Genomic DNA, 23135 nt, shown 5'->3' on the forward strand with positions numbered 1-23135 from the left:
TCTCAAGCCTTCAAGTGAAGTAGTGTAGCAGCTACCTCCAACACAAACTTCCTTTACCTTAATTATCGATATTGGTCAAAACTTCCTCCACAGCTTCTTTGTCGAATTGCGTCTTTGTCGAATTGCGGTGCAAATCTTCAAACCATTGACATCCAACACAAGCTTGCTAATGAGTATATATTCTTTTGTATTATAGGCTCCTCTCGATGAAGAACCTTTTCCTTTCCTTGAGTCAATCCCTTACCTTTAATCAGTAGTTTTTATAGTTCTTAAGCTTGGATCCCAATATCCTAAGAAAGTAATGAATGTCAAACTCCACAAGCCTGATTGACCATTTTACCAATCTTTCCATTACATCATGTTTTTGTAGAATCTGCTTTAGGGTTTTTGAATGGTTTTTACACCAAACTCTACATTGATGCAATGTGCTTAGAAATATAATTGTAGTTTTCATACTTTGGTGAACATTTCAGTACTGAATCTAATTAAATACTATTGTTAATATTAAACCCGATTCGGTCGAACGAGTTTTTAATTAGACTATATAAAAGTTAATTTATTTAAACCTTGTTGACCTAATCAAAATATATAATTTAACCTTTTTTATAAAAAATTAAAATAAAATCGTTTTAACTTTTTTATTTTTTTTAAAATGAAACCCTATTAAGGGTCATTCTGCTTAATCTATACAGTTGATGGGGCTGTCAAACTTAATTACTTTGACACGGTCAAAGAAATTTAATCTTTATTTATCTCATTAATATCTATGCTTTTATGTGATAATATTGAAATTATTTATTTGTCTTTTAATCTAATTTTCATGCTGGGACTAAGCATGTTGAAGATTTGAAGTTGGCTATGATCACTTTCTTCATCATAAATTGGCCACTTTGGAAGCAGAACTGCCCAAATTAAACCAAACGCTACTAGATTTTGATAATGTATAACTTGCTCATTTAGATTAAAACTTCCATTGATAATGATATTGGGTTAATGACAGGCAAAGACTTTTTTCTCGGTGGACTTGATTAATCATGTTGATGAAGATTAGCTTGTCCCACGAGATTTTCTTCAAGGACAAACAAACCTTACGTGGGGCACAGAGAGACGAGGCAACAACTCTGCATTAATAGTGAATTAGGAGTAATTAGAAAGAAAAAACTGCAGTCCGAATACTGCCCTACGCGATATATGGCCCTCCTCTATGCCTTGAATATGAAAACCTAAGCTTTAGGTTTAATGAAACTGGAGAGGATTTTAAATTTCCAGCTTGCATCCATATTGATGGAGTAATGGCAACCAGAAGGGAGAGGCAATAATGGGTAAAGGAAAGCACAGAAGCAGACGTTGCCCTAGCTAGCTAGAGATCGTAGAGGTCGAGGAGGATGATGGCTAACGATTTCAAACAATTTAGTAGTTTTTTTTTTCTTAATAGCAATTATTTTAATTATTTTCTAAGCTTGAAAACAGCACAACTTAATAAATTTTAATTAATTGCAATATTTTTAAAAAAGAGAGAAAAAACGCACACAATTGAGGCTACTTGAAAGTCATGTCAAAGGCCTTGCTGGAGCACAGCTTGCAAGTTTCAAACAAAATTTACTGCATTTAGTGTAGTTGTCCAATCAATAAAGGAGAGTGTATTATTGGATAAACATATCGATAAAGTGGAAGGAACAAATATCACAGAATGATTATGCTGGCTTCGTTCATGGTTACAGTGTAAATGCAGCATGATTGACCATCTTTATTCATTTATTTTCGTTAGGCTGTGTTTAAAGAAAGCAACACCTTTTACGGCCCACAGACATGGAAACATAGCCTGAATCATCACCGGCAAAAGCTTGCATCATATTCACGATGATGTACTTTTAAAAAATAATCATTATTATGATATTAAACAGGCTTGAAGAACCATATCAAAGCTTTGTCCAGGAGATTTGTCTCTTGCAGTGCCGGAGCTAGGGCATTTAAGAAAAATGTGTTAATATTATTAAACTTATCTCCACTTCACAAGTTAAACTAAAACTTATCTTGTTAAGCTGAATTTAAAAAAAATAAAAATTAATTCGGTTAAATCCATGCAACTTGATATGTTAACTCATAATTCAATTGACCCGTTCAAAACCCAAATTAACTTCTTTATTTTTTAAAAAATAATATCGTGTTAATTTTTTTTAAGTTGATACCTTATTGTTTTGATTGATTGAGGTCAATCAACCCAACCAATAATATAATATAGGTTGAAATTAATAACTTTGGTTAAAACTAAACTTATGATGTGATTGGTATGATATAATGTAATGTAATAAATAACTAATGTAATGTAATGCAATGAGATTATTTATTACATTTGTAAAAAATTTAATGATGTAATGGAGTATTTGAAAAGGTTTCATTTCAGTCCTTGTAATTTAAAAAATATCTAGTCTCTATTTTTATTTATAAATTGGTCCTTATAAGATTTTTTGATACTTACATCTTATTAAAATCACAATTTAATCCTTATAATGATTTTTTTAAAATATAACTTAGCCTTTTCATGGTTACTTTTAATTAGGGATGACAATTTCACCCAAACACATTGGATACTGACCTGGATAGTTAGTGAATTTTATAGATAATTTGAGTTCTAATCAGTCTCGGGTAAAACTTGAAAGGAAAAAGTCAGGTTTCGAGTTTGGTATGAACTAGATTGGTGGTCTGCGCTACAACGCGGATCAGTCCAATTTTTTTAACAGAAAAAAAGATGCTTAAGCAATAATAGTGTTTTTAAAGAAGTAAAAAAAACTTGTTTCTCGAGTAATTAACTTGATTGGATGCAATAGTATCAGGTAATCCAATAATCTGATTTAAAAGGTAGGCAACGACAAGAGATAAACTGCAAAAAAAAAAACATATTTGGCAATAATTAACTACAAAAAATGAACTGTCAATATCATACCTGGGAGGTGAAAAAAAAAGTCTGCTGGAGACTCATCGTCACTCCACCGTGGATATTGCTCACCACCATAAGAGTTCACCGAGACAATTCAAACCCCACAACAAAAGGCTACACGATGACACTGTAAGAAACCATATAGGCTACTAGAGCAACGACTTGGAAAAGCAAAATGAACAAAACATAATGAAGTGAGCATCTCATGCTTGTATTCAATCAATTGATTCTATTTAATTCAAGAATGAACTTTATTATTTTAAAAAAAATAAAAAAAACATATGAAAGACACTAGAATAAAATAAAGGACGTAGAAAGCAAAAAAAAAAAAAAAGACCAACCTCCAATGAAATAAACTTTGAAAGATGAAATTGAAAAAATATCAGCTTAAATGATAAAAAAAAATCCAGTGAAAATCAGGGAAAATCTCTAATAGCTAAGTTAATTTCTCAAACTTAAAATATATGAGAATACACGGACTTAATCAAGAAGCTTAAATTCCAACCAATTTAATATTGAAAGATGAAATAAAAAAAATATCAATCTAAAAAATTTACGAAAGAAAAACAAAATACTAATAAAAAGAATGAGGATAGAATCTGATAGGTAAAAAAAATAAAGAATGATAAAATTATATAAAAAAATTCAATTGTAAAAATCATCTCAAATTACATAAATAGAAATTAAAAAAATAGAGACCAAATTTGACAAATGAAAAAATTGAAATAAAATTTTAATTTCTTGAATTATTTCAAATAAGATAAATAATAATGAAAAGAATATGGATTAAATTGAAAGAAAAGAGAAGTTGAAGGGCTGATTTGAAAAATCAAAAGACATGATGTTAAAATTAAGGAGAAGAGAGAAGAAAAAAAAAGAATTGATACCAAACCAAAGATTCATTTGATGTCCGCGAGGCCATGAAATTAACGCTAAGATAAATTAAATGCCGCCCTGAAATGATTTTTTAGCCATCAAAATTAATCAGATGTGCTATCCAAAAATAACAAGATGACCAATGCTTGTTATATCCATGTTAAAAAAAATTAATTATTTTTTATTTATTAAAATATTAAATTATCTCAATTTAAACCCAACAATCACAACAAATCAACAGCGCAGTAAAGAAAATACCCTTAGACTGAAGGTACAAGAATTTGGACTTCAAGGGTAATTAGGTGTTTAAACCGTCCTTCCAAAATAAAAAGATAAAAATATCCTTTATTATAAAGATATAATATAAGAGTTAATTTTTTGGCATTTTATATGAAAATCCAAAAAAAAACAAAACCTTTTAAAATATTAACTTATGAATTTTTTAAAGGATAAAATAATAAAAATATTATTCCCGTCCACGTTAATTCCGGTACCTGACCTAAAATTTAGTAATATCTTTAAAGTTTGAGACAATTACATTTATGCCACAGATTATATATAGAAAGCTTAGGGTTTCTCCTTCGCCCTTCTCACTCTTCAGCCGGCTGTCAGACCGTCTCTTACTCTCTCGTCTCGATTTTTGAAATCGAGAGGGAAAGTCCATTGTAGCACCTGCATTCTTTCCAGCCAGGTTGGAAACTAATCTCTTCTCTTAGCTTTGTTTCTCTGCCCTTTTTGCATTTGTTTTTGTGTGCTTGCGATTGCCTATTTGACAATAAAATGAATTCTTATTTCAATTACCCAAAACTACGATGCGTTTGGCTCTTTATTTTCCTTCTCTAATTTGGAATTTTCATTCCCTAATTCCTCTGAACTTAGATTTGTAGTTTGTTTATGGAAACACTTTGTGGAATGTATTGTTAGATTCATATATGGTGTCAATAGTGAAATGGGTACGCTAACTTATTGTTTAGTGGATTATGTAGAGGATATGTTCGATGAAATGTTTGTTAGAGTGGGTTTTTGATATCCATTATGCTTTGTTTCAGGTGATTGATATAAAAAAAATAGTTTCTTGATAAGTGTTTCTTCCTCTGTTTTGATATCCAGTTTAAGGCTATTCGACGTGGCTGCTGGCAGAAAATCAATTTTCAAAGGCTTGAATCACAAATAAGCTAGCGAAGGAGTCCCGAGACTTCTTAACAAGTCCCGTTGCATCTCCTTCTCTTCAAGAATTCAACTGTGAGAATTCATACACGTATTCTATGAATTCTGTTAGTTGATTTGCTAAACTTTTATTGTTGCATATTTAAATTTAAATTGGTAGTATCGTCATTCAACTTCTCCCATGTAACCTTCCTCTTTCTTCCTCTCCTTGAGACAATGTCAGGAGCTTTTTGAAGCCATGACTGTTATACTTGACCAGGAATAATGGTTTGTTCATAATCAATGATTGCAGTTGCTCGTCATCTTGTTTTTCTTTTAATCAGCCTTAGCTTCTGCTGATCGTGTTTCATCCGTGCTTTGAATGTTTGCTATGCTTGTATTGTTCTTTTATAATAACATGATATTATTGGTTAACTAATTAATTAATAGAGTTAACTAACTAATTAACAAAATAAAAAGTAAAAATGGTAAAGATTTAGAAAGCATTTACCTGATGAAATCACAAGTAGAATCAGCAGCAGCGGTAAATGCAGTGATGCACATTGAGACATGCCATCTTTCTTTGCTTGTTTCTTTTTATGGAGGTAGAAGATTTAAAATGTACCCAACATATAAAGTAGAGTAGCGAAGAGTACATGTGGAGTGAGGGATAGTAAAACCAAAACATTAGTCCATTCTAGGAAGGCTTTAGGGCAAAGCTAGATGATTCTTTTCCTAATCCTTTCATGCAATTTTATTCAGGTTCCATTCATTCCTTTTTTTCTCTACTTTAATTCCCAGTTCCGTGCATCAAAGTGATCAGTGGATCTGTATCAAAAAAAAAAAAAAAAAAGAGCCATAAGCAGACTTTTGTATTGGGTCAGGCTATGGGTACCCAAATGGATACCAAAACTGATCAGGTTGAGTTTGGATATCCAAAACCCCTACCTTTCGGGTTCTGGGTTGTGTATAGATAGTGGTTTTGGGTTCAGGTATTGATAGTTCCAAAACTTGACCCTTAGGTACCCAATGTCATCCCTAGGCATCTCTTTAAATCGAGGATGATCAACGCTGCTCAAACAACCTTTCAATCAGTTTCAATATTTGAGGGGCTAATATATACATTTTGATATACAAAAATGACTCATTTGTTATTACAACAAATTAAAAAAAAAAGAAATTCAAAAACAAAAAAAGTCAAGTGTGATTTCTATTCTGCCAGCCATGCCATCCATCCCAAACTGAACAAAACATAAAAAAAACCTAAAAAATCAACATATGATTTTCCTAAACTTTTCGAGCTTTGAAGAAGTTGACTGATTGATTGGTCAATTGAAGTTAGCCAACCAGAAGCAGAAGCAGCAGTCATGGCGTATGCTTCTCATCTAATTAAGCATTCAAAAAAGGTATTTATTCTTATCAGATCTCTTTATTATAATTTGCTTAATGTTTCATGTTTTATATTTTTAAATAATAATAGTAAATTGAATTTCTGGATTATTTTTTTGTGTAAAATTTATTGCATGCATCCTCCCTTTCTCTTAATTTTTTTTCGATTTTTAATTTAGGATTCAGTTTTTATTTTCTGTATTTATTTTGTGGAAAACTCGAATTTTCCTTCTGATTTTTCTGTTTTTAATTAATTTATGATATATAATTTTTTACTTTTATTTTTTGTGGTTTCGGCAGTTACGAAATGTTTCCAGCTTAATGCGGCATGAGCATGCCGGATTGGTGCGTTGGTTATCAAATGATTTTCACGTCTCCGGTGGTAAAAGAAATGGTATGTAAATAATCTCTAGCATGAAATCATTTAAATCTGTTGGTGATGGTTGCGATCAAGTATTTTTATTTAGTTGCTGATTTTGTTTGACTGCCAAGAGTTACTGCTGCACTTCAGATGCGTAATTTTTTTTATACGAATAGATATTTATAGATTTTAATTTAATTGGTAAGAAAATGTGAATGGCTGATGAGGTTTAGGAATAAAAAGATGACAAATGAGAAGTGCATGTTAAGGGATTTGGATTTGTCTTTTGTTGTTGCAGGGAGTATTTTTCAATGGAAGTTAAGTGTGGTGTTGTTGTTGGAAGTTTTGACTTCTTTAACCGTTTCCTCTTCTTTCTTCATTCCTTGCTGTGATATATTCTTTTCACAGTTTGATATAAAAACACATGTATATGTGGTTCATTTTTATACACAAGTGCTTTCAGAAGTAAATTGATTGTTAATTTACTTACTTGATGCTCTTTTTTGTAGTTATTGAGGAGTTAAATGTGCAAGAAAACATGAACTTTGACAAAGGGATTTCTAGGCCCAAATTGAAAACCACCTGGGCAAAACAAGCTGAAGTTATCAAAGAACCTTACATGTGCTCTCCTCTCCAGAACCTACTTCTTTTTTTCCCAGGTTTAGCATTTCTTAGCATGGTTTCTGTTTCCTCAGCACAATTTCTAATTATGGTGTCCATATATCTAATAACTCAGGTACCCTTATATATATATATATCAAAGTAGGAAAAGGTGAAAATCTATTAGATTTAAGACCCAAATAGCAAAGTGTGTGCCCTTTGACCTTATGAAATTAGTGATTAAATATTGAGGGCTAAGTGGAGTGATGCTTATGAGATTAGTGCTATAAGTTGGAAGACATGGAATCTACTACATTCAGATGCAAGAAACATTTTACATGTTTAAATAACAGAAGTGATGTTTGTCATTTGCTCCATTAAACTTGTTCAAATCAAGAGGGTGCTAATTCTGAATAATAAGACAATTTAGATGATAATTTGTTGAGTTGTTTGCAAATTAAAAAGGTCAAAGTGATTTTGTAAAATAAACTATTGTTTTCTAAAAATTGATGTTGTTTTTCTATAGGATGTGTTTCTGCGGATGAAAGTGGCAACCGCCTGTTCCTTTCTGACAGCAATCATCATCGCATTATTGTATCTGATGGCAATGGAAAGATTCTGGATTCGGTATGTATAACTGTTACATCAAATGAGTTAAAAATAGATGCAATGTGAAATAACCTAAGGGATCTTGAAATAGGTTAACCTGATATTTGATCCATTTCCCTTGTTTTCCTTTCTTGTGTTGTCTTACACTTATAAAATATATTCAATATGGATCTGAATCTAAAGCCTATAGCATGAATTTTCATTTAGTTCAAGTAAAAATAAATAGCAACAAATAGATCGTGAAATATTTTCATGGTTATAAGACTTTGCTAAACCAACACCCCCCCCCCCCCCCACCAAAAAAAAAAAAAACTGTTAATGGATTTACATAAATCTAATTTTGATCTGTTTGGACGAGGGAAAAATTAGAGCACACATGGCAAGAATATCTTGTAAAAGATACACCTGGCATAAATCTACTAGGAGGAAAACTGTCTAACTGGCAAAATGGAAGCTCTACAATGCTCGAGGTTTCCATTTTACATATTTTTATTGATTACTGATATTGATTGATTGACAAATCTTGTTGATTGAAGACTGATATTCTACTTGAATTTATTCACTGGTTGGAAATTATAATATTCATCAGCCATCCCCAAGGGTTTCCAAACCTGGCAATATATAACTCAACCCATTTCTGTGTCTGTCATGCAAGTGATAAGGTTTAATAGTTTCATCAGTAGATATTTGGGCATTGCAGAACTCAAAAGATATCACCTCAAGAGTTTTAGTGATTTTCTTGCACATCTTTCTCTAATGCACCCTGTTTATCCTTATTTTGTAGTTGCATTATGATTTGTAAAAAGCTCAAATGAATGTAAAGATAAAGCTTGAATTTAGACTTACATTTTTCATACACCAGATTGGTTCTGGCCCAGGATTTGAGGATGGAGAATTTGAGTCTGCCAAGCTAGCACGTCCTGCAGCTTCCTTTTATGATGATGAGGAGGATTGCCTGTATATTGTAGATTCAGAAGTATGCACTCAGAAGCTTTTGAAACATGATTTATCCTATGGTGAAGTTTGATGTGCCCTTCAGGATAGGTGTTTAAATTAAATATTGAATTTCAATATCAACATGGTTTGAAAAGATAATAACTTCTCGTTAAGGGTCCCCTTTATTTTGCTTAAAATATTTTTCAATGTTTGGCTTGAGAAATATATTCCTGTAAAATGTTTTCCATGTAAAATATTTGTTAGTGGTGGTGGTGGTGGTGAAAGAGGATGTGGTGGTGGTGGTGAGATTTAGATGGTGGTTGAAATAATTGGATGATATTGTAAATGAGTTACTATTCGAACTAATTGACTAGTTTTTCTATAAAATATTTTATGTGAACAAACACTAGAAAATATTTTCTGGAAACAAACATGGGAAAATCTATTAAACATTTTCCTATAAAATATTTTACGCAAAATAAACGGACTCGAAATTTGTCAACATGTTATCAAGAAAGTGTTTGACATATAATTATGTTATTTTTAGATTTTTCACTTATTATTTAATTGAATTGGTTCTTATCTGTTAAGAACCATGCCATCAGGAGAGCTGATCTGGAGAGTCGGGTTTTAGAGACAGTTTATCCAAAAAGCTTCAGTAAGAAAAATAATAGTATTTGGACCTGGATTATGGATAAGCTGGGTTCTAGAATTAATGTTGATGCAAAATCTGAAGAATTTGATTCACAGCCTCTGGTGTTCCCTTGGCACCTGTTGAAGTCCGTGGATAATACTTTCTTAATCATCAGCCGTAGGTAAGGAAGGGTGTTTGTCTTATGGTTACTTGTTAATAATAAGCAACAAATGCCTCTTTCAAAATTTTGCTTTCGTTTTCGGTTTATTTGCCCCGTCTGCTTTAAATTTTGTTTTGCCTTTTTTTTTTCCTGCAAGCTTTTCTTTGGAATGTGTCTCTGATATGTACTGGTAGTTCCTTGGAATATGCTTCTGTTTGCCCATGCAAAATTTTTCTTTCAGCCAAACATGTGAAACTAAGTGGTGAAGTTTTCTAATTAATTTGAGCAAAACAAGCAATGACCAATTACAAGGGGACTGTGTGATGCTTACAAACCATTATGGGGGAACATGCAAGGTGTCATGGTTAAGGAAAAACAGTCAAAAAGGTCCTAAAAGAAGTGAGAAACAAAGCAAACCCCTATTATTATAAATGTTTGCTTGGATCTCTCTCTGCACTATTCGGTTTCCCTTTTAGGGCTTTTGGAAGTTGCCTCACTTTCCTTGTTATTCCCTCTCCACAGTTCATGCATTAGCCAGATCAGAGGGGTGAGGGCAAAATATTTCTACAAGTTGGAATCTTATTGTCTTCAAAAGCATATCTATTTATTGTACTCCGTCGATGCACCACATCAAACCAAAGAGCACATACTTCCATCCCAAACTTTAGTGCTTGATAGAAACTAATTTTAGAAGGTTTCAGGGTTCACCGTTGCAGGGAACAATATTCACAACTTTATAAGTTGGTTCTATCTGTTTGATTTTTGCTTAAATAGAAATATGAAGCTTTAGTTTTTGTTGGATGATCATTTTGATTCTGTTTAAGTAAACTAGTCTATCATGAAGTTTTGTTTGTATTTTCAGCTTTGAAGCTCTGTGGGTCATAGATTTAGTGTCAGGAGAGATGAAAGAATGCATCAAAGGTTTGTTGTTTTTCTAGATTTTTTAATTTTTTCATAATACTCTAATGTTCATGTCTAATATTTGCTTATCAAAATTCTGTAAAGGATTTCCCAACATTTTGGAGACTTGTGGACAGTTGATCACAGGGAAAGTATCCCTTTTGAAACAGCTACCAATTGATTACTTGAAACAGCAGACTGATGTCAACTGTTCACTGAAGGAATTTCCATATGCTACTCTCGTATCAAACTTAACAACCTTTGAGAATGACATTGTCTTGTGTGACACAGGTAGAGCAAATTCTGTATTTTCTTCATCTTGATGTTCATCTGCTGTGGTTTTGGTTTATTACTCATTTCTCTCTTAATCTCTTGAAGTTGCACATAGAGTTCTTAAAATAAGTAGAGAATCCGGTGCCTGTTCGAACTTCCAGTTATCAAATTTTGGGATTCTTGGATTACCTTTCTGGCTATCATTCCCTGTGGAGAGAGTTTATTCTGTGTGAGTATGAGTACTGTATTCTGCAAGGTAGCTTCTTTCTGAATTCAAATTGAATTCTTCTTAAAAAATGGTGACTTCACTTGCCTTAAGACAGTGAGTTTGCTGAAGAGAATTTCCTTTCAATTTTTTATGCTGTGATATTTGTTCCTTTTTGGCTAACATGCCAGTTGCATGTAGACCTGTTTCACCCCACTGATATTTCCCCCCTCTTTTGCCCATGTTTTTGGCTGATTAGTGCTGGAGCATCGGCCGATCATATTGAGCACGTCAGCTTGTTACCAGGTATTTGCTGTTTAGTTTGATTAATTTCTGTGTTTATGATGTGAAATAATCTTTTGCACCATTCATCACTATAATAAAACATATCCACCTCGATATCAAGAGATTTTAGATCCTTCGATACCATTTCCATCTGTGCTATTTTAGGTCTTCCTCTTCCCCTCTTCCCTCCTGTCAAACCATCACTTATCCAAACCAAGGGTCCTCTGTTGGCTTAGCCATCTTAATTTCCCTTTTATCATCCATCTCCAATGTGCGCTGCAAGGATCTTTTGCCAGATATGTTCATTTATAAGCGTATCTTGGGTTAATAAAGTTTTCCATGACTAAAATTTAGTTGGAGTATCTACTGCCCTAGGTTTCATTTTGCTTCCGTGCACGCTACATCTCCTTCAGGAATTTGGTTTTGAATAAAAGTTCTCAAATGATGTGGCATCTTGGCTTTCCATGTCATACGTCAACACTAAAAATACTTAACTTGAACTTAACACTAAAAATACAAATGATAGTTGAACTGTTTCTACATTTTCTAATGAAATGCATTACACATAATATAACCACAGCTGCTCTGTGGATGACGTGCACACTTTGACACAACCTTGATTTTACTTGAAAATCAAATAAATTTCTGCTTGCAAGGTTCAGGTTTCAATTTTCAGCCACTGACTTATCATGATCTTGGTGGAACAAAGATGTAGGCAGTTTGATTTTTGTTTCAGCATACTTCTGCACTCCTAAAAAATGAAACATGTCTTTGCTTGCTTTGAAATCCAAAGAAGCTGAGCCACTTTTGTGTTTGCCATTCCACAAATATTTCAATCACAAGAAGACTCGTTTTGTTTTTTCTTTTTCTTTTTTTCGAAAAAACTCTGCTGTGTTTAGGCAGCTATGTTGTTCTCACGCAAACATATAAAGATAGGGAAACCATGCAGGCAGGCTGCTTGCATGCGAGCTATACTGATTTACATCCCTAGTTGGTGCCTTTATATATTCATGCCACAAACCACGAAATAATCTGCCATGGCTTGTTTTCTGGTTTATGTAACAGGAAGGGTTGACATAAGGTTAAATATAGACATCCCTATGGATACCGAGCTTGTTGAACCATTACAAGAAGGATGTATATGGCGCCAGGCAAGAGGGTCTGCTACAGTCATCTTAGGAGCAGAAGATGTAGTGGGATCCTCAGAGAAGGTTCCTAGTTGCAGAGCCTTTTTTTTGTTTTCTTCTTCTTGCCTTACCTTCCATATCTTGCTTTTGCTTTTGATCCTTTGGCGCAGTAGTCCTCTACTTCCAGTCCCTCAGTAGTTTTTGGTGTATTCAGGCTGGTGTTTCCCAACAGTGGTATGATGAATTGGATAATCTGGCATTTTCAACTCCTGGATTAGAGGTGGCTACTGAAGAGGATAGTGCAACCTCTGATGTCAATTACGAGGATGAGAGACTCCATATTGATTGCGCAGTCAACACTAGTCCCGGGACAAGTGAGGTATATTTGGTTTGTCCTTTGCTTGATCGCTTGCTTTCGACATGTCCTTCATTCTAATTTTTTTTTTTTTGTGCTGACTTATTGTTTCAAATTAGTACTAATATCTTTATTTTATCTGCAATAACAGCTTATTATACATGCGGCACTGTATCTAAAACTAAGAAGGCATCTTGATCTGGAAGAGGGTGGACAGCAGAAACATGCCGCGAGGATAGCTGATATTTTGAACCCTGGAAGAGGTGAAGGACTGGAAAAAGATTCATGCATTCAGCTCTTGTTAAAATCGAACTGTAATTTGAGAGACCTCATCTTTGTGAAACCCTTGCATTTGAGGATAAATTTGGATACCCTGGATCACCCAAAAGCTGATAATTCAAAAGATATCATCTTAACAGACTCTGCCATTGAAGTCAATGTATCTCTCTAGACATGATTGCTGCTGTGAAAACGCGAATATCCTTGTCACAAATTTTGGAAGGTTCGACTTTTGTCACTCAAAAGCTTGCGTTCATGCATACAGCAAGACCCTCCTGAGGGCAAGAGGAAAAATTAAATTAACACTTAGCAGGGATCCTCCATTGCAGGGCATGTCCTTGTGTCGTTGTGTTTTTGTCATAAATTCAAATGTAAAAGGAAAATCAATAGATAGGAATTCAAAGTTCACAATCTGATTGTTGTACTGAGAAGAACAGGTCATAAATAGAAAGAAAAGAAAGAAAGAAAGATGGGATTTGGTGAACACTTGTAGAATTGAAATCGTTTCTAGTCAAACCCTAATGTTTCAAATGGAATGTTGATGTCGATTCGTTAAGCTTGATGCAGCTTGGTTTGACATTGTGATATGAGAGGGTTGAAAGCTACTGTTACGAGTTGACCCGGAATCCTCTGCCAAACTCACTAGTGGAGTTTACCAGGCTACTTGGAGGTCGACCATGGTAGTAAAATTGAGGATGTGAAATAATTGGACAGTTTTTGTGTGGAAATTTGTGATTGAGAATTGAGATTGGAAAGCTAGCAAAAGCTTTTGATCACGCAGGTTAATTATCCAGTTCAAGACCAACAAGCTTTTATCTTATTAATCATTGTAAAAAAACCCGGATTAGCTCAACAAGTCAACCTAAAACCTAGCCGATTTTAAACTTAAATTGGTCTAGCTTGAAAGAAAAAAAATTGATTGGTCGGTTAAAAAACCAGATTAACCAGCTGATTTGATCAGTCTGAAATGATCTGATCAAAATCTAACCTTTAACAGGTTGAATTTTTCTTAAAAAATGATAAATATGACGTGGTTTTGCCCTCTCCGACCCAGGCCAGTTTTTACAAGTAAGGTATTTATCAATTTGTGTTAACATTGCTGCAACCTGCAAATTACTGTTACTATTCAAAACATGCTTCCATGTAGTGATGGTGGTATTATGTGTTATTTTCCCTTCTGATCCGTCTACAAATGTTCATCAAAGTATCTTCACATCATAAAGTCACAACTCAATTCACCTCAAATTACACGTTCAAGATTCAGATGAAGAACAGGGGGCGGCGCTGCAATGAGCTGAAAGCCACCATGATATTTTTATTCATCAACATTCAATTTCTATCTAGGCGGAAGCATTGACTGCAATTTTCAACCCCCAGTCACAGTGACTGGGGAGACTGCATATAAAATAGTTTTGTCCCTCCTTCAGCTTGATCGTATCTTTTCCACTTGTGTAAGTGCTGGAGCTCGGAGAAACTGTGCAGCCATCGTAGCCATCGACATCTACAGTGGCCACATCATGCAATGAAGGATCGTAGTTGAAAACTGTTCATCAAGAAAACACAGCACTGAAGTTAATATAGTTACCATAACAATTATAGAAGACAAATAATTATAATTATGTGGTGGTTCTCAGCATTTTACTCAGGCTGTCGCCGGCCTTGAACTTTTTCCCATCTGTCCAACTCTGGATGTTGAAAGTCCAGCCCGAGGTGTCACCGACGGTGAAAGTAGCTGCCTTGGCGATGGCGATCTTGAATTGGAGTGATAGAATGACAAGAAGAGTACTAGCCAGAACTACGCCGATCGCACTGCATCTTCCCTGGCGAGCCATTTCAGCAATTAGCAAGAATTAATTGATTCTTGAAAGAGTTATTTTTATGTGAATCCTGAAGTGCATGCTTGAGTTATTTTTATAGAGAGTTTTGTAGACAGGAACTGTTGATTATGTTATGTTTTTTTTTTTAAAATCAATTGGATTAGGTTGTTGGAAAGTACGTGTTGTTTATTTTTTAAAGTGTTTTTTATTTATAAATATATTAAAATAATAATATTTTTATTTTAAAAAAATTATTTTTAACTTCAACATATCAAAATGATCTAAAATACTAAAACAAATATTAATTTGTAGTAAAGAAAAAAAATAAAAAATTTTAATTTTTTTTAAAATATTTTTAAAACTCAAAAACAAACAAGATATAAGACACACCTATCGTTGGTAAATTTTGACAAAAAAAAAAAACAATAATAATAAAAATTAATTTTTATTAACTATATTCTCTTTAAAAGGGTAAAATCTTGGTAGTCAAGATTAGAAACATTCCTAAATTGAACCAGGGATTTTTTTTTTTTTTTAGTTATCTTTGTTTTTTTCTAGATATGCTTTAAAATATTTAATTAATTTGATTTTAATTAATTAGGTTGATTTAACTAGCTAGTTTGTATGTTATTTTTCATATTAATTTTATAAATGATTGAATGTCAGAATCTCCAAAAACAAAATTATCTCTATACTTTATGATTACAAGTAACATTAGGGCTTAAAAAACTCAAACTTTGTTCTTCCGCTGTACGCTGCATAAAGGCAAGAAAGGTCAGTTTTTGGGTATCAAATGCCCGCCCGTGAACCTTTCCCCATTTCTTTAATAGCTTGTGGGTCGATGTCATCATGTGAAGACATATATAGTCGAGGAAGTTTGGGTAAATAAACCACTTATGATTTTTATTTAGTTCTCTAAATTAGTGTATTTTTGTTACCCATTAAATTTTATTTATTATTTTTTATTTTTCAAATGACAAAGCAACACAACAACAATGGCAAAAAGAGAGCAAGAAAACTACGAGGAAAAGTAAAGTAATTTCTTCTTTATCACTGTATATTAACAAATATATTTTTGAATTTAGATTTATAATGGTAGTCTATATGCATGATAGCAAGTTCAGGGAAAATATAAGTGGTTTCTTTTCTAATTTAGTTCATTTGTGTTCAGATTCTATTATTTTAAAATGAAAAAATCTTCGAATTTTTCTACGATTTTTTTATAAATATTATTCTGTTTTTCCAAAATTATATTTATATTAATAAACTTTGAAAATGGTAAAAAGTAGCGAGGAAAAGTAAGTGAAAATATATAATTATTACTTATATTTGGAAAGTAATGCATTAAGGAATGAAGGGAGTGTTTGGCATTCATAATAACTCATATCTTCATGAACAAAACCATCCTTCACATGCTCTCTTGATCCCATCCCTCAAGTGAAAAGGAATTTGGAAAAATCAATGGGTTACCTCCACTCTTTCTTAGCTAAATATTTTCAAAATTTTTATTTATAAAATTGCATTTAGTTACTCTTTCGAGACAAAACATACGGAAATAGTTGAAATATAAATATTATCTATTTTATCTTTTTATTTTAAAAAAATAAAAAAATTCATTTCAAAACTGTTTTAAGAATATATTTATTTTTATATTTTTGTTTTTATTCATCCTACCTAACATTTTTTATCCCTTCTATACTTGTCCTTTTTAAGGCAATATTTATTTTGTTATATAAATGTGGGTTGAAATTGCATGAGTGCAAGGCAAGGACAGGAGTAGCATAGTATTTTAATTTTGCAATCACTAAGTACAATCTCAAGATTCCAATTACAACAACGTCCTTTTCTTCCTGTGTCTTCACATGCTAACCGAAGAAGGAAATGGATGGAAGAGAATCTCTTCTCAAGACAAAATAAAAAAAATAAAAAAATCCTTGCATTTAGCATATATAAGAAGCGATGAGAAAGCATAGAATTTGCATCATGTTGCTTGTGCCCTATATTTGCATAGTATTATTCATATTTGAGTTCACAATATCATATTGAAAACCTTGTTTTTGATAGTTGTAAAATTGATTTTTACGATATCGAGATTAAAATAGTGTTTGGTTACTATCTCGAGCCCAAGAGTTTATATCAAGAGCATATATTCTTGTATATTTTCTGTTTTTATTTTAAAATGTTAAAAATTCACTCCAAAACTATATTATAGTTATCATTTCAATTTTATTATAATTAATATTGACCCTTCTTGTAATCATGCTCTACATAGTTCAATGCACGTCGAATACACAAGGAGACCGGGGCAGGCCATGCCAATTCATGAGCATGGGGATCCCTTCTTTGTTTTTTCCTCAGGGAATCGCCTGGCCATGGCCAGCTAATGTCTCAAAGGTTTGTTTAAAATGGCCTGATGGCAGCCACCGCACAGTTAGGCACACACATAATAATAATAATAATAATAATAATAATAATAATAATGTTAACAGTGAAATGCAAATAATTTCAGTATATGTTAATAATTGTTAATAATAATGTGTGTGCCTAACTCTGCGTTGGTTGCCATCACTGAAATGCTAACGTTTTTTTTATATATTTTTTTAATTTTAAACTTGTTTTTTTTATATTATCTTTTAATATTAGATTTATAGGATATTAGATTTCATAATTTATTGATTTATTTTCTATGAAATTATTATAATCTTATGTCATGGATCGCGAGTTTTACAGGTTAGTCGGTTGGTTGAAAAATAAACTTCATTAAAAAAATTATATTAGTTTTTTATGAGATTATCATGATTTTATGATCCGAATCATGGGTTAGGCCGTTTGACTCAGGTTTTTTTTATTTTTTTAGTTGAATTTATTTTCAATTTCATCCTTTAATTTTGGATTGTTGATTGAGAATTAAACTTCATTATTTGTTTTAATTTACATTCTATGATGTTATCTCAGTATCATGACCCGAATCACGAGTTTGAACAGTTGAATCAAGTGGTTTTTTATATCTTTTTTTAATTGATTTTTTTAATTTCATCTTTTAATATTATGTTGATTGGGAATTGAGTTTCATAATTTATTTTGATCTGTTTTTTATGGGATTATTATGATCTCATGACTCATGTTCGACAAATTAACCTGAGTTGACTTAATTTTTTAAGTTGAATTTTGTTTTCGATTCATCTATCAACATTGGATTGATATTGAATTGGGTTTAAAAAAATTATTTTTATAGGGTTATCAAAGTCTTATGACCTGTGAAGAAGATTTAGCAAGTTAACCCAAGTTGATCTAAGTCAATCTAATATATTGTTATTTTAATGTTTTAAAATTTTATAATCAAATTATATTTTTATTCGTCATCAAAATTATCTTTGGATTTGCTGAGTTGACAAGGTTACATCAGGTTAATAGTTAAAAAATTTTATAAAAAAAAAACATTAATAACATCTAGATATTTTTTCGTCCAAAAAAATAATAATTCCACCGACAAAAATAATCTAGTATCTATCTAGTTAGCCTCCTTTGTCTATAAATTTGTTTTCTTATTTAAATTCAATTCACTATTATATAAAACCTGATATGCATGGTCCATTCATCCTAGCTAGGCAGAGGTTACAGGTTGGATGCATGACAAATTTTTTAAAAAAAAAACACATAAATAACATTATTTTAGGCAAAAATAAAAGGTTGACTGGATGAACTGGGTTACAAATTAAGTCACCAAATCAACTATATAAATGGTTTAGAAAAAAACTCGGTTCAATTAAAACCTTGGGTTGATGGGCAACCCATCAAACCAAGCCGGGTTTCATAACCAGAGAATTTACAACTATCCCACTTCAACGGTTTCTAGAATCGTCACAGGCCAGCTCATTCCCCTCCACGCACGGACAAAAACCTTTCAAAACCTATCATTCAGTACTTGTCTATCCATTTTCCTCGGAGGCACCAAAAAAAACCAAGTCATTTTCTATTGCCTGGCTTGTCTCTTTGGATTTTCCTTTATCTTTGGTAAATTTTTCTTATCGTTAAATTTTAGGTTGTTGCAACCTAGGTTTAGTTAATCAAGTTTGGAGTTTTTAACCACCCAACATCCTTGAAATACCATGATGTTCGATATCTTGTGTATCAAACAACAGCGTTAATTAATTGTATTCTTTGAGAATTTGGTGTTAATTTGGTTTCTTGATCGATCGAGTCTTATGGATTATGATCATTTCTTGTGAGGATTATCTCCATTAAAAAATTTTGATATCTTTAGAGTTTGAGACGACGTGATTGCCCACCATAAATATTTCTTGGAGCTCAAGCTGATAAATTTAGGACATATTTGGCTTTGAAACATGGGTTGCTTTTGTTGTTTTTCATCTAATGAGAATAATGTAGATAGGAGGAGAAATGGTTCAAGAAGATCAGCTCAGCCACCTGCCTATCCTCCTCGGAACGATCACAATAATATTGCACCACAACCGGGTAGGTTCTTTTGGACACCTCTCTCTACATGCGTTATATATATATTGAAACATCATGGGATTTTAGGACGAGTGCATGATCATGTCATGTTCAATGAAATCAATTATCTTTTGGAAAGAATTAATCAATTAGATAGACCTTTGAAAGCTCTAATTCTAATATCTTGAGCAGAGAATTGCAAGCCAAGACCCCCACCTGAATCTAATGACAACAAGGATGCTCGTGATCATAAAGAAGCTGCCAACGGTAGCAGTAATGTCATTGCAGCACAAACCTTCACTTTCCGTGAGCTGGCCATGGCTACGAAGAATTTCCGACGGGAATGTCTAATTGGTGAAGGTGGATTTGGTAGAGTTTACAAGGGAAAACTTGACAAAGGTGGCCAGGTATGTTGTTTTTTTTCCATTGATGTCAGCTCAGCACACTCTCTAGCTAGCTTCAAATATAAATAGTGATTCGAGGGACATTTTATTTTATCCAGGTTGTGGCTGTGAAGCAACTTGATAGGAATGGTTTGCAAGGGAACAGAGAGTTTCTTGTTGAGGTGTTAATGTTGAGTCTATTGCACCATCAGAATCTAGTAAATCTCGTCGGATACTGCGCAGACGGGGATCAAAGACTTCTGGTGTATGAGTACATGCCGAAGGGATCTCTTGAAGACCATCTACTAGGTACACTAGCTAGTTTTTGTTCATGTTTCTTTCTGCATCACAGAATGCTATAACTATTTGGATATGTACAATTTTCAGATCTTACACCTGAGCAAAAGCCATTAGATTGGTTCTCAAGAATGAAAATAGCATTAGGAGCTGCAAAAGGTTTAGAATACTTGCACGATAAGGCCAATCCCCCAGTTATATATCGTGATTTGAAATCATCAAACATCTTGCTGGACAAATTCTTTAATGCCAAACTCTCTGATTTCGGGCTAGCAAAGCTTGGACCTGTTGGGGAAAAGTTACACGTATCTTCAAGGGTGATGGGAACATACGGTTATTGTGCACCAGAGTATCAAAGAACTGGGCAACTTACAGTCAAGTCAGATGTGTACAGTTTTGGAGTCGTTTTTCTGGAGTTAATCACTGGAAAGAGAGTCATTGACACGACAAGACAAAACAATGAGCAAAATCTAGTTGCTTGGGTAACTAATCTCACTCTCCTTTCCTCTTCTTAATCTGTCAGTCTAGTAACTTAAACATATAATCTCGAAAGGGGGTCAAGTGTGCCAACATGTTCGCTTCTAAAACGTTGTCACAGGCACAACCAGTATTCAAGGAACCAAGGAGATACCCAGAACTAGCCGATCCACTTCTACAGGGTGATTTTCCTGTTAGAGGCTTAAATCAAGCAGTTGCAGTTGCAGCCATGTGTCTCCAGGAGGAACCATTGGTTCGTCCATTGATCAGTGATGTGGTCTCTGCTCTTGGTTTGCTTGGAGATGGTCTAGAAGGAGGAGCAGAACCAGCTGCTTCTTTTCCTTCCCCGCCAACCACGGAAACCCTTGACAGTGCAAAAGAACGTCAACTAGCTGTGGACGAAGCCATAGAATGGGGATCAAATTCAAGGCGTATGGCGTCGCAGAGTCCAAGGGCTACGGCGTCGTAGATTTTCTTCCGTTTAGATTTTGTATGAATCAATATGGTTGTTTTCCTTCATGCCCCTCTCTCTCACTCTCACTCGGAAGACATCAATTCTTTTATTCTTTCGTTTGTGTTTGATTAGTGTCTCGGGACAGAAAGAACAATTACCGATAAAGATGGAAACATCTTTGATTGACATAAAGTACACAGAGATATGTCCTCGCCATTTCCATCTCTTTTATCTTAGGACAGTAACTAAACTACCTTGTTGTCTGTTATGCAATACAAGAATATGCATCATCATGTTACTGCACTCCATCTCCAGAGCAAGCATAATAATGTCACCCTTGTGAGACAATACAAGGAGATGTGATTGTTCAATTTAATCATTGAATGATCCTTATACTTTATTAACACGTCTATTGCATTTTTCTACTCTCTTCAACCTCAGGCTTGAATTTCGTCCTGGGGAATAGTATAGGTCTCTGGTGGTCTTTGTCCAGAAACACGGGAATAAAAGACGAAAATTCATCAAATAATAGTGCAAGCCTTCTGCCCGCATCTGTTGCTGACTTATTTTGATTTTGATGTAAGAGATTCAAAGATGGAATTAACAGTGTTAATTAAGGAAAGAAATCTTGGTAAAGACAATATACACTCGATCAAGTAAGGGGATCTGGTGTATAGAGAGGAACTCTTGTTTAAGAGAAAACTGAGTCTTGATATTCTACTGATTCATCAAGTTGCTGGTAAAATATATAGATATTCCGGTTGGCATTACGCCGTTGATACACAACAGCCCTTTAGAGAGAAATGCTCAGTTAGAACATGGAAACACGACTGAAATTGTCTTAATTACTCTTCCTAGTTAGTGAATGAAGGGAAGAGCTTCTTAACCAACACCAGAAAACACAAGGAGCTCCTTCCGCATGTAATCATGTGCTTGTAAAGGCTCATTAACAATTAAGCTAAAACGTGTGTATTTTCACTAGTGGTTTATTAAATTATTATTTATCCTTTTTAATATTTGGATTGGAGCAGTGAAAAATTTTTATTCTTAAACCGTTTTTCTTTTTGTATAATTAAGTTTTTATGAGCCTAAATTAGAGTTTAATTGCATATTTTTTAGGAGTAAGGGTTGAATTAAAAAAAAAATTAACTAAAGTGAACAAAAACCGGTGAAATTGATGGTAGGTATGAAATTTGTTTGAAATTTTTATTTTTATCTTCTATCTTTTAAAGCAATTAGGTTATTAGATCTTTATAATTTTCAAAAAATACATTCTCATATCAAACTTTTTTTTTTTTCTTTTTTTTTGGGTGGATGAGAGGAAAGGGTCGCTGGATTCTGGCTTAGAGATAGAAAGTTGTTGTTGAAAAAAATTTAAACTATTAGAATGTATAATTTTTATGTCAAAATATTTCATATAATGAGAGAAGTTAAGATTGGATGTTTTTTTTACCTTGAAAACACCTAAAAACATATCGAAGCTCGGGAAGATTTTTTATTTCAGGTTTTAGGCAGGTTTTTTGCTTTTTTGAAGGCTATGGTTTGGTTAACAGGTTTACTAGAGTGTTTACTTATTGTGTTTGGTTAACAACGGGTTAAAATGGATTTTTGAAAGGAAAAAACCATGGATCCTGTTTTTCTAGCCACCATAAAGGTCGGTTTCTAGGATCTTAGACGAAATGTCATCATTTTAAAAACAAAGCATGTTGTTCGCCTTTTCAACTAAAAACAATACAAGCATGCGCACAGGCCCTTTCTATTTGGGTCAGAAGCATGGTTTAGCCTTAACGAAATGTCATCATTTTAAAAACAAAGCATGTTGTCCGCCTCTTTAACTAAAAATAATACAGGTCTGCGCACATGCCCTTTCTATTTGGGTCAGAAGCATGGTTTGGCCTTATTTTTAAAAAAAAAAATTTTAATTAATATTTTTTTTATATGTATTTTAAAAAAAATAAATTAATATTTTAATTAATACCCCTTCTCTAAAATTGTTTTTTTCTTATTTAGATTTTTTTAAAATAACAATTATTTTTTATTTTTTTTAGTTTAACGTGAGTGTCCGGGCCAGCTTGCGCGCACCTCGACTAATCCCACGGGCTCTGAAGTTAACGACCATGTAAGCCTCCAGTGACCATCATATGAGCAACAACATGGCTCGAACCTAAGACCACAGAGG

The 23135-nt window shown here is 33.2% G+C and overlaps 3 protein-coding genes across 5 annotated transcripts; 2 read left to right on the top strand and 1 right to left on the bottom strand.

Moving 5' to 3' along the window:
- The first annotated feature begins 4374 nt into the window (after positions 1–4374).
- Positions 4375–13557, top strand: LOC133690986 (uncharacterized). Of its 3 annotated transcripts, none has more exons than XM_062111273.1 (15): positions 4375–4505; positions 4925–5056; positions 6299–6366; positions 6650–6743; positions 7220–7369; positions 7837–7937; positions 8782–8895; positions 9447–9670; positions 10512–10570; positions 10655–10840; positions 10928–11051; positions 11287–11333; positions 12378–12523; positions 12654–12818; positions 12946–13557. In XM_062111273.1, exons 3-15 carry the CDS (start codon positions 6328–6330, stop codon positions 13243–13245), a joined length of 1749 nt encoding a protein of 582 aa, XP_061967257.1. In that variant the 5' UTR covers positions 4375–4505; positions 4925–5056; positions 6299–6327; the 3' UTR covers positions 13246–13557. The 3 variants fall into 3 exon arrangements, with proteins under 3 accessions (XP_061967257.1, XP_061967258.1, XP_061967259.1); XM_062111274.1 differs by having other exon boundaries at positions 6303–6366; XM_062111275.1 differs by lacking the exon at positions 7220–7369.
- A 635-nt stretch (positions 13558–14192) lies between these two features.
- On the bottom strand, positions 14193–14937 carry LOC133692911 (basic blue protein-like). The gene is made up of 2 exons (XM_062114085.1): positions 14716–14937; positions 14193–14616 (listed from the first exon to the last, which is right to left on the bottom strand). Exons 1-2 carry the CDS (start codon positions 14903–14905, stop codon positions 14414–14416), a joined length of 393 nt encoding a protein of 130 aa, XP_061970069.1. The 5' UTR covers positions 14906–14937; the 3' UTR covers positions 14193–14413.
- A 3899-nt stretch (positions 14938–18836) lies between these two features.
- LOC133690637 (probable serine/threonine-protein kinase PBL26) lies at positions 18837–21108 on the top strand. The gene is made up of 5 exons (XM_062110873.1): positions 18837–19366; positions 19538–19752; positions 19848–20037; positions 20116–20507; positions 20624–21108. The coding sequence occupies exons 1-5, from the start codon at positions 19237–19239 to the stop codon at positions 20969–20971; spliced, it is 1275 nt and encodes a 424-aa protein (XP_061966857.1). The 5' UTR covers positions 18837–19236; the 3' UTR covers positions 20972–21108.
- The last annotated feature ends 2027 nt before the right edge of the window (positions 21109–23135 follow it).

Source organism: Populus nigra, chromosome 4 (assembly GCF_951802175.1).
Source record: "Populus nigra chromosome 4, ddPopNigr1.1, whole genome shotgun sequence".
Taxonomy (NCBI): domain Eukaryota; kingdom Viridiplantae; phylum Streptophyta; class Magnoliopsida; order Malpighiales; family Salicaceae; genus Populus; species Populus nigra.